Here is a 12,057-nt window from a genome sequence, read left to right on the forward strand (position 1 = left end):
GGGCTTACTCCTGGCTCTGTCTGCAGAGATCACTTCCTGCAATGTTTGGGAGACCCAAAGTGGTATCAGGGATTGAACCAAGATTATCCACATACAAGGCAAGCACCTTCATCCCTATGCTATCTCTCCAGCCCAGACACCCTCAAATCTTTAAGTAATATTGATGAGGAAGCATATAGGTCTACAACATTTATTCTTAAAATCATATATGCATTGCTGTTTTAGGAGTTTGATAAAGCCAGTGCACAGAAAGTACAGCAGTTGTTCTGGGAGGTGGAGGAAATGTTATTTGAAGAGAAAATGAGCCCACAGACCCAGAATCTACAGGCTGAATGCAGCGAGTGGGCAAAAAGGTCCCTACATCTGAGGTAAGAAAGTTGCTCGTAGTCATTCTCTGGAATGTTTAAACTCTCTCCCGATAATGTTTTGTGTCGCTCTGAGAAAAAGAACTTGTTCCATCGAAATCTGTATCTGCAATGCATGTTCCTTCCTGAGAAATCAATCACATCATTTCAATGATGGCTGAGGAAATGTGGGGACATTCCTTTTATAATGTGGGGAAAGACAGGAATGAGGGGAGTCAGTCTTTTTAAACTGATAACAGGGTTCACATCAGTGGAGAGGGGAGTGGGGGGGGGGCTCTCGTTACTCCAGGTGGTTTGACACAGTGCTACAAACCAGTTGGTGCTTGGGACCACTAGGATCAGTCCTGAGAAGGATGTTCAGTGGTGCTGGGCAGGGGAGTTCTAGCTGGGCTACACTCCACTGAATTGTATGTGTGGGAAGAATTTAGCGTTGCTCTTCCTCGTGGAACTTAGTATTTGCCTTGCTGTCACTATGTCAACAGCTAGGAGGGCCAGCTGGTGGAGTGGTGCGGCAGGCAGGTTAAGGCAGGTTAACTATTTGCTAAATTATTGCTAGATAAATCCTACTATTTTCTCAAGATTCCTATGTAGGCGGAATTCATTTTTTGAAAGATCAATAATATATTTTGGGTATAAGGAGACTTTTCTTTTTCAATTACTCAGCTAGCCCTTTTACGAAAACTATCATAGCTAGCCAGAGTAATTCTGTGTCATGTCTTGGAAGAAGAAACCAAAATAATAAACTCCAGTAACTTAATAAAATATTTAGTTTGTAAAATTAATTGTTATTAATTTTCAGCTATTGTAGCCCGCACTTTAAAAAATAAAGCATGTCCATTTGAAATGCTTACTATTTTCAGAATGGTATGCTCATTAAAAAGTCGGGAGCTGGTCCTGCTGACAACAGTCCTGCCATTGTTGTCTTACATAAAGGTAAAGGTAAAGGTAAAGGCCCTCCCGTTGATCGTCGATTTGCTCGAGCGGGCCCAGTAACGTCTCCATTGGAGACTTTGTTGTTACTGTGTCTGGCATATCGAATACGTCACGGGGAGCTTGCCGGGCTCTCCGAGAGGGGCGGAGGAATCGAACTCAGGTCGGCCATGTTGGCCGCTTGTAAGGTGAACGCCCTACCGCTGTGCTATCACTCCGAGCGGTTGTCTTACATAATTGGATAAAAATTAAGGAGAAGAAGGTGGGGAAATGAAGGAACATAAGAGAAGTGTAGGGGCTGGAGTGATAGCACAGTGGGTAGGGCGTTTGTCTTGCACTCGTCCGACCTGGGTTCGATTCTCAGCATCCCATATGGTCCCCCAAGCAGTGCCAGGAGTAATTTCTGAGTACAGAGCCAGGAGTAACCCTTGTGCATTGCTGAGTGTGGCCCAAAAAGAAAAAAATAGACGAGAAGTGTACATTTCTCTATCCACCATGTGCAAATTGGACAACACATGAAACCATTTAACAGCAAGAGCTGATAACTTTACTTCAATCACTTAGTGGCACAAAGACTTTATCCTTTGCTTTTTCTATACCAGTATGCACCAGTATAAACTTGAAACTTTTTCGTGCAGCAGTATATACTTTTGGGTCACACCCAGCGATGCACAGGGGTTACTCCTGGCTCATGCACTCAGAAATTCCTCATGGCGGTGCTCGGGGAACCATATGGGATGCTGGGAATCGAACCCAGGTCGGCTGCATGCAAGGCAAATGCCATGCCCACTGTACTATCGCTCCAACCCTGTACTTGAAACTTTAAAAACACTAAAATATTTTATTGTTCTCTCAATATTGAAAAACATTTTTCCTTTCCCATTAAAATATTAATAACTTCCTGATTTATTTATTTTTATCTTGCAGAGTCTTAGGAAAACAGCTCATCCTGCCAACAGATGAAGGGTTCCAACATTTCCAAGGCAGAAAGCCAAGTACTGTAGTACCCAAGCCCTTATTTGAGGCCTATGAATGCAGCAGCAACGTCAGAGAGTACATTTCTATAATTTATTTTGGAAGAGTACTTAGAATTGCGTTGTTCTACTTGAGAAGCTCCCTCTCAGTCAGGATCCTTGCCTCCATTAATTCAAATATTCTAGTGAAGGGAAGAATCAGACCAATAGAATGTTCTGATTTTGAACTGATGAAGATGAAGTTGATGATGATGATGATGATGTGTGATGTGTATGTGTGTGTGTGGGGGGGAGTAATAGATAGAGAAACAGATATCCAAGGAGTTAACTTTTAAATTATATTTTCCAAGACCATGTGAAAGTATTGCGAGAATCATTGTGATGGATTCTAAGCACCAAGGCAACAGTGGAAAACTATAATGCTAAACGATTTACTTCTGTTCACTAGCGGATTTTGCTAAATATTTCTACGCCATCCTCACATACTTGGGATGGTGTATTGATATCTGTTTAGTAGAGAAAAGAAAGTACAAATTCAGAATTTATGGTTTAAGAAACTCTAAAAATCAAATGATGCCAACCAGTATACAAATGTTGCCTTTGAAAAGAGTTAGAATTTGTTTTATTCATTAATTTGGGTGTTTGGATCATACATGGTAGTCCAGGTCCACTCCCACTGCTGCAGGGTAGTCACTCCTGGAAGTACTCAGGGGGGACAGGGGGGACCCAGGAATCCAGGAACAGAATCAGGGCCTCCCAAATGCAGGGCATGCATGCAGCCCCTTGAGTGATCTCTGGCACAAGATTGGAGCATTTTTTTGTTTGTTTGTTTTCTTTTTTGGTCACACCCGTGATACATAGATGTTACTCCTGGCTTTGCACCGAGGAATTACTCCTGGTGGTGCTTGGGGAACCATATGGAACATTGTGAATTGAACCCGGGTTGGTCATATGCAAGGCCACCCTTTGTACTATTGCTCCAGCCCCAAGACATGAGTTTTATACTACAGAAGGATGTAGTATAGAATGACTTTTGATGCAGGCTTGCCCTTCTGATGCAGTGTTGCCCACTGCCATCACTCAGACAGCACTTTCTTGAGGTTGCACACATATCCATGGCGGTCTGCTTCTCCCACAGGCTCTGCATCTCTGGCTCCCACATGGTCCCTGCAGCTCTCTCCTACTCCACCGTACCAGACCAGGGTTCCACAGAGGCGGCCGACCTGACCACACGTGCGTCTCTAGAAGAAGAGGTTTATGATGTGGATGGAAAGATTGAAGAATATTTTGCTTTTGACAGAAAAGAAGAGTATGTAAAATTTTGTTTGACATTGACTTACTACTGTAATGATAGTTCTTTGACTTCTGTTTGATTATACATTTATTTCAGTTTTTGTATTTCTCTTCCATCAGTAAGGTTGGCAGTGTCCTTCCTAAAGGTCTCAGCATCCTAGCTGGAAGTATATATAGGATAGCAATGCTTTTTAGACACTATGGTGCAGATAATACACAAGAGCTGTTTTAGATGCTGGTGAAAATGGACAAATACGGGCAGATCTAGGGACCATGATTATTCAGGGGGCCAAAGGAAAGTTTCAGTATCTTTCTTACATGCATACTTGGTTCTTAAACATGTGTGACAAATATTATATATTAAAAATGGGTCTTGAGGGTCATTGACTCTTTTGTGATGGTGTAGTTGTACATCAATTCTGTAACCTTAAATCTGTTGTAATGATATTACATAAACTATAACAATTTAACATTTTTAATCATAGTTTAGGTGAGATCGGTGCCAAATATATGGTATTGGTGTACAAACACTGTATATCTCCACCATCAGAGGGCCCATGAGTCTCCACCCCTCCCCCTTATGTCACCTCTAGTCTAATCATTATCCATCCACCTTACCATTGCCCATGATTATAGGATTTGCCATTGTTTGATATTTTCTTTTTTTTGTTTTTGTGTTTTGTTTTTTTCTTTTTGGGTCACACCCGGTGATGCACAGGGGTTACTCCTGGCTTGTTCATGCAGGAATTACTCCTGGTGGTGCTCAGGGGATCATATGGGATGCTGGGAATCGAATCTGAGTTGACCGTGTCCAAGGCAGACGCCCTACCCGCTGTGCTATCACTCCAGTCCCTGATATTTTCTTATCCCTTGTTTTTTTCTCACTATGTTCTACAGATGAATGAGAGTATATCCGCCCATTAAAAATAATAATGAGTCTTATACATTCATTTAATGCAGTTCAATAAGAAAGTTGTGTTTATTTTTATGTATAAGATACATGTATGCGTGGATGACAGCCTTCAGCATATGTCTGACTTTAAGCACCGGTACTCTTACTTATGAGAATGGGTTTTTTCCACAGAAATGATGATAGCGGTGGACAGAAACCAGCTCAGCGACATTGGGCATGGCGCAAACATGGCCTCCCTCCTGTGTCCCCTCATGACTGTATCAAGGATACGGTGGCAGCAGAAGTATTTGACCACATCTGGACAAATGTGGTAGAAATGTTGGGAGAGCTGATTAGGAAAAACTGGGAAACTACACTCACAGGTACTTACTCATAACATTTAGCCAAATGAAAAGAACCACCCAACTTTTCTGCCCACACCCTCTCCCCAACCCTCTTCAGCCTTATCTAATATGTGATCCGCAAACGAGGGGGAGGATTTTTCTCACCAGTGGTTTTAATCATATCAAAGGGATGTTGTTGTTTTCCAAACTATAAAAGTAACATATATCTACTTCAGAAAAATAGAAATACACTAGAATAAAGGAAGGCCTTACTTTGGAGTAGAAAATATAGTTACCTATTGTCTAATAATGAAATACAGGTTTTCAATTGAGGTATTGTTTGTAGAATAAAATGTGAAGACAACGAATTCAGTAACAATTTTGATTTATTGTCATTTCAATTTATAAAATGTGCTGACAGCTAGTTAAAATTGAGAAAAAAGTAAATCATAAAAAAGTCCATGGTAGACACTGATGATTGATAGTGACTAATCGATTTGTGCAGTAGTCACACTGAAGTCAACATTAATCTGTTTATTTTGCTTGTGTTATTTTGGTGAAGCAAGGTAGTTTCCATTGAAACTTATTTAGATAGATTTGAAGGGAGAGAGAGAAGTACATGTTCGAGAGGAAGCGACAGGCTTCTCCAGAGTGAAAATAGTGAAGAAACATAGGATCAAGCAAGCAAGATATATGTTCAAGGGAGATCGCAGGCTTGGTAAGGAAGTGAAGGCTGCTTTGATTCTAACCCAAGGGGTTAGTGGGGGTTTTGTAAAATACAAGAATCTTTCTGGGGTTGGGTTTCAGGCCTTGCAAGCACAAGGACCCAAGTTCAAGTTCTGGCATCACATGTTTCCTGAGCACCTCAGGTATGGCCATAGCGGTCACTGAGCACTTTCTGGTCTTCAGGAACCCCTGAGAGTGGCTTCTGAGCCCAGGAGCACTATGCAAAGGGACCTACCCCAATAATATCTATTGTATGGCCCCTGACTCCAGCTGAGCTGAGCTTTTCGTCATTTGTGTGGGAAAGAGTTATGGATGCAATTTACTTGCCGAACTTTCTCCTCTCTATAGCTAAATTCAGTGCCCAGAGCAAGCTTCTACTAGCTCAGGAATAAAATTCTATTTAAGCAGTGAGTTAAAAAAAAAATATATATGTATGTGTGTGTGTGTGTGTGTATATTAGTGTGATGTTTACTAATACTGATTTTTCTGCTGACACAGAGAAGAAAAAGGAGAAAGAGAAGTCAGTCAAGACGAAGCCTCTCCAGGGCCTCACCTCCCATGTTCACACCGAGGCATCAAGTGTTCCTCCATCCAGGAGTTCCGAAACACGAAGCACATCCCTGACTTCTCGTGTTCATCCTCCCCAGGTATTGCTTTTCCTCCTTTCTCTGTTTTTCCCTTCAATCTGTATGTCTCTGGCCTTAGACTGTCAAAAGTTCCATGCTATCAGAATCCATTATCTCAACATATTAAGTTGGTTTTGTCAATAAGTAAGTAAAGTAAAGGCCCTCCCGTTGATCGTCGATTTGCTCGAGCGGGCCCAGTAACGTCTCCATTTGTTGTTACTGTGTCTGGCATATCGAATACTCTCGGTAGCTTGCCGGGCTCTCCGAGAGGGGCGGAGGAATCGAACTCGGGTCGGCCATGTTGGCTGCGTGCAAGGCAGACGCCCTACCCACTGTGCTATCGCTCCAACCCCTTGTCAATAAACTAATAATTTCATGGAGTTTGAGAGGCCATTTGGTGCCCAAGACCAAATCAGAGGCCCAGTGTATACCAGGCCCGTGGTCTTGCCTTCCGAACTATCCTCGCCACTCTTCACCTTCTTGAAGAGGATAAATAATTCTTCAAATCTCTAATATTTTTAGACTCTTTGAAGCTTACAAATGTTCACCCCTAAAATAAGAAAAAGTATTATACATGTATAATAATACATATTATACCATACATACATATTGTAAGCATACAATCTCTCTACATTATATCTATGTACATATTGCGTGTATATATATATCTAGTTTCTTCAACATTGCAATAAGTATTTTTATATAAATACTAACTTGAATAAAATGAACAGGCAACAAAGTCACAGTAAAAATAATATGCTAATAGAGTTTATTTTAAAATAGCCAAAGCATCCCAGTGGTAATAATAGTCAGAGATAACATTTTCTTTTAATATTGTGCTTCTTTCACCTAGTCTTGAACTGGAATCAAGTTCAAGTTTCAGAAATCTTGTATTTCTGGATCTACTGTTTTGTACCCTAGGTGGTCATACCATGAATTAAAAACAGAATTCATAATGACTCTGGCCTCACTTCCTGCTTTTGCCATTGTTATTTAATTCTTAGAATTACTGCCAAAAAGTTTTCACTATCTCACTTGAATGTTTGGACTTAAAACTCTAATGGGCTGGAGCGATAGCACAGCGGTAGGGTGTTTGCCTTGCACACAGCCAACATGGCCGACCCGAGTTCAATTCCTCATCCCCTCTCGGAGAGCCCGGCAAGCTACCGAGAGTATCTCGCCCGCATGGCAGAGCCTGGCAAGCTACCTGTGAGGTATTCGATATGCCAAACACAGTAATAACAAAGTCTCCAATGGAGATGTTACTGGGCCCACTTGAGCAAATCGATGAACAACGGGAGGACAGTGATATACCAGTGATATAAAACTCTAATGGCATGGGCAGAACAATAGTACAGTGTGTAGGGCTTTTGCCTTGCATGCGGTCGACCTGGGTTCGATCCCCAGTGTCCCATATGGTACCCCGAGCACTGCCAGGAGTAGAGTCAGGAGTAAAACCCTGAGCATCACCAGGTGTGACTCAAAAAGCAAAACAAACAAAAAATTTCTAATGGCAGGGGTTGAATAAATAGTACAGGCGTTAAAGAATGTACCTTCCATGTGGCTACAACCTTGAGTCCCTGCATTTAACTGAGGCACCCTGAACCTCCTAAGCTCTGCTTGTGAGACCCTCTTATGTGCTGTGTGGGAACATTGTTTGATGAAACCCTACCATTAATGGTATTGTAAATTAGTGCCTGTAGCACTGTAGCACTGTCCTCCCATTGTTCATCAATTTGCTCGAGCAGGCCCAGTAACATCTCCATTGTGAGACTTGTTGTTACTGTGTTTGACATATCGAATACGTCACAGGGAGCTTGCCAGGCTTTGCCGCAAGGGCAAGATACTCTCGGTAGCTTGCGGGGCTCTTCAAGGGGGTGGAGGAATTGAACTGAGGTCGGCTAAGGTGGCCGCGTGCAAGGCAAATGCCCTACCGCAAATCAGTGCCTAAAATTTTTAAATGATAGTAATAGTATTTAAAGAAAATATAATTGCAGACATTTATTATAAATACAATATATTTTCAGGCAAATGTTAAAGAAAAAATGCTGTCAAAAGATTTTCTGTACTTTCCCTAATTTTTTTCTGGGAAGCTTGTAACACTTAAAAACATGGTCTTTTTTAAATAAAGAAGTGATTGCTATTTCATGAGATGAAAGTTTCATTTGAATGAGGCTAAATAAAATGGGGAATAGTGAAGAAGATTTTCATTTCTCCCTTACATACAAGAATTTTTTACTTCCTTTAGCAATAGGCATACATTAATGTTATCTTCATGATAGGGAAAATATAATGAAAATATTCTGTCTGAATTTGGAAATACATTATATATAATTAATAAAAAAAAAAAAGAAAAAAGAAAATCCCTCCAGGAACAAAGTAATCTTCCCAAGATTACCAATCAGGAAGCAGTACTTCGAACTGGGGACTTCAAGTGAAGAGCTTTATAGGTTACCCCGCTGCTTCTAGGAAGTAAAGGAGGGGTAAGTTGTGGAGTACAGAGCTGGAAAAAAGCCTGAAGGCCAGTCCACATGTCAGAAGCTCTGACGTCCTTACTTCGCTGAAGCCTGTTTCTGTCTTGCCCACTTTCTCTGCCTGGATGTTGACAGCTATTGACTGCAGCAGAGAGCTTCTTATCAGGGAACAATGAAACCTGTTTTGTTTACCTGGACTATCTCTGCAAGACCACGGGGGGCTGTTGAAATTTCCCTCATGTAGCTACTCTTGCCAAGATTCCAGAAATCTGGAAATTAGACTCCCTGCTCTCAACTTCATGGATCAGAGTAATAATGGATCCCCTCAAACCTTGAGGAATTAAGCTATTCCTCATTTATTTTGCTTCATGTATCTACGATAGTGTGCTATGTCCATCCTTCCTTCCTTCCTTCCTTCCATCCTTCCTTCCTTCCTTCCTTCCTTCCTTCCTTCCTTCCTTCCTTCCTTCCTTCCCTCCTTCCCGCCTTCCCTTCCTTCCTTCCTTCCTTCCTTCCTTCCTTCCTTCCTTCCTTCCTTCCTTCCTTCCTTCCTTCCCGCCTTCCCTTCCTTCCTTCCTTCCTTCCTTCCTTCCTTCCTTCCTTCCTTCCTTCCTTCCTTCCTTCCCTCCTTCCCGCCTTCCTTTCCTTCCTTCCTTCCTTCCTTCCTTCCTTCCTTCCTTCCTCCCTTCCTCCTTCCTCCCTTCCTCCCTTCCTCCCTTCCTCCCTCCCTCCCTCCCTCCCTCCCTCCCTCCATCCCTCCCTCCCTCCCTCCCTCCCTCCCTTCCTTCCTTCCTTCCTTCCTTCCTTCCTTTTGCCACACCCAGTAATGCCCAGGGATTGCTTCAGGCTCTGCTCTCAGGAATTCTTCTTGGTGGTGCTCGGAGGACTATGTGGCATGCCAAAGATAGAACTCAGATAAGCCATATGCAAGGCAAACGTCTTACCCACTGTGCAGTGTACTGCATTAAACTAAATTCAAAATAGCCAGTCAGATGGTGCCGTTTGTTTCCTGGTGATTCCTGAAACACATCAGTAAATGGTATGACATCGGAGGCTCTTTCATTTTTCATTGTTGTTCTTGTTTCAGAGCTTCTCCAACAATTTTTACAGAGATTTGAATGGTGTGATGATAATTCAAGCCAAACCCTTGCAGCAGAGGCCTTCTTCTTTTGCAGATAGAACACAGTATGTATAAGGAATAATTATGCTGTCTGTTCCCTCTGCTGAACTCCTCTGTACACTAAAGATCACACAAGACACAAGACAATAAGAATCCTGTTTACTCTTGTGCTCTGGGTATCTGCACACATCCCAGGGAGGTTGCTTTTAATGTAAATGAAAACAGTATTCTAATATCAACTACAAACCATTGATGTTAGGTTGGAACAGATGAAAAAAATGGGGCTGTAGCTGGGTAGTTTTGGGGTTTTTACTCTTTGATCACAAACCTGAGAACTTTTTTTTTTTCATTGAATTTCACTGGGAATGACAGTCAAATCCTTAGGAGTATCTTTTCAGTGCCAGGCAGTATTCTGAGATGCTGCCTAGTAATTGGCAATTATGGGCGTCCCCCGTTCTCATTGCGCTCAATTCTGAAAAATTCACTTGATCTCTCTCTCACCCAGGAGTGAGCAGGAGGACAAATCATTGGCTTTTGGAGCCAGTGCTTTTTCCTGGGCTCGGCACCACCCAGGACGATCCTCAGAAATGCGCAGTCTGCAAAATTCTTCAAAGAAAACACCAGTGCATAAGAGGCTGCCTTCTCTTACTTCAGACTCACTGAGAATGAAAACTCCCAACTTTAATAGCGACGAAGTCCTTAGGGGAACAAAATTGTAAGTCTGATTTCTCTCCTGGTAAGCCAGAGGTCACAGAACACAAACTCATTTGGGAATAAGGCTTACAGATTATTCGAAAGTACCATCTATAAAATAGTATGAACATTTTATGAAGTTGTGAATTAATTTCAACTTTTAACATAAATTTTTTTCACTTGCTCACTTACCTGTATACCAGAATATAGTTAGAATGTAAACTGGTGTCCTTCAAGCCATAGTCACGAGAGGAAATGAAACTGACATAGGCAGGTGATTGTGGATAGGATTCAGTGATCTTATCTATAAACTAATTAGATGCCTTCAACTGTACATACCTTTCACGTTCTTGTGCATTACTAGCACAGGCCTCTGCTTTTCCATTTTTTCCCCCATTATTGGAATGCTAGGGAATCATTTTGAAGTCTTTGTTAATTTCTTCCCTATCTGTTGAAGCTCTGTGTAAATTTACTATCAATTTTATATTATATTTCTTCTTCTTCTTTTTCAATTTATTTTAGAAAAGGTGGCATTGGTTTCCAACTTCAGTTTTACAGCTTTACAAATTGACAGCCATTTATGCCACACCAGATTTGTTGTCAAAGGTCTGGTTACCATCCACTTCACCAAATCAGTTCCATCTGCCTCTTCTCTGACCTTCCATCCTCTTTCCCTCTTGTAAGGACTATTCTGTTGTCACAATCCAGGGTTCGTTTTGGTTGTTCATTTGTTTTATCTTGCATTTTGTATTTATTTCATTCTTCCCACTTTTCATAATGTTCTCCAGATCTATCCTTGTTGTCCCAAATAGGAAACTTTGGTTTTATTTATTTATTTTTTGGTTTGGGGGCCACATTAGGTAATATTCAGGGGTTATTCCTGGCCCTGCACTCAAGAATCATTCCTGGTAGGCTTGGCGGACCATATGGAATGTTGGGGATCAAACTGAGGTCAGTGACATGTAAGAAAAGCACCCTAACCACTGTACTATGGCTCTGGTCCCTCATTTTATTTTTTAATAGAGGAGTAATTCTCTATGGAAAAAAAATGAAGTACTATCTATCATCTTTTGTGTCTAGTCTCTCATCAGCGAACACTCGTTTCTTTAGCTTAGTTTTTGTGAATAGTGCTGCAATGAACATATAGGTTAAACAAACTTTTGAATGAGTTTTTCAGGGTGTTTGGACAAACACCCAGAAGCGAATTTTTCTGTATAACATAGTAATTATGTTTTCAATTTTTTGATCAATCTCATACCATTTTCCATAGTGATTACACCAATTTACCTTCTCATGAAGAGTGTGCAAGTTTTCTCTTTTCTCCACATCCTCTTCAACCACTATATCTTGTCTTTTCCATAATAGCAGTTCTAGAAAAACAGTAAGTAAAACTCATTGTGATTTTGGTTCAGATTTCTCTAATGACAAACAGTGAAGAGCACCTATTCAGGTGTTTGTTGGCATTCTGTATGTGTCTTCTATAGAGAAATGTCCATTTAGATCCTCTGAGTCCAAAGCCTAAAGTTTTTCACCATTATGATGTTATCTATTTGTTTGTTATAAGTGACCTTTGTTATGTTTAAATACCATCCATTTATAGATTTTATTGAGAACCTTATC

General features: G+C 41.2%; 1 protein-coding gene across 2 annotated transcripts in view; it reads left to right on the plus strand.

Annotated features, from left to right (window-relative positions):
- The window catches only part of FAM149A (family with sequence similarity 149 member A), a 36,546-nt gene that overhangs the window by 10,873 nt on the left and 13,616 nt on the right, over positions 1-12,057 (plus strand). For both annotated transcript variants that reach the window (XM_056114119.1, XM_056114118.1), the window contains 7 exons: positions 226-368; positions 2,223-2,348; positions 3,408-3,578; positions 4,647-4,837; positions 6,023-6,171; positions 9,712-9,809; positions 10,250-10,459. In XM_056114119.1, the coding sequence (XP_055970094.1) occupies positions 283-368; positions 2,223-2,348; positions 3,408-3,578; positions 4,647-4,837; positions 6,023-6,171; positions 9,712-9,809; positions 10,250-10,459 (1,031 nt within the window). In that variant the 5' untranslated portion in view covers positions 226-282. The remainder of the gene's footprint in view (positions 1-225; positions 369-2,222; positions 2,349-3,407; positions 3,579-4,646; positions 4,838-6,022; positions 6,172-9,711; positions 9,810-10,249; positions 10,460-12,057) is intronic.

This window comes from Sorex fumeus, unplaced genomic scaffold (genome assembly GCF_029834395.1).
Source record: "Sorex fumeus unplaced genomic scaffold, SorFum_2.1 ptg000024l, whole genome shotgun sequence".
NCBI lineage: Eukaryota > Metazoa > Chordata > Mammalia > Eulipotyphla > Soricidae > Sorex > Sorex fumeus.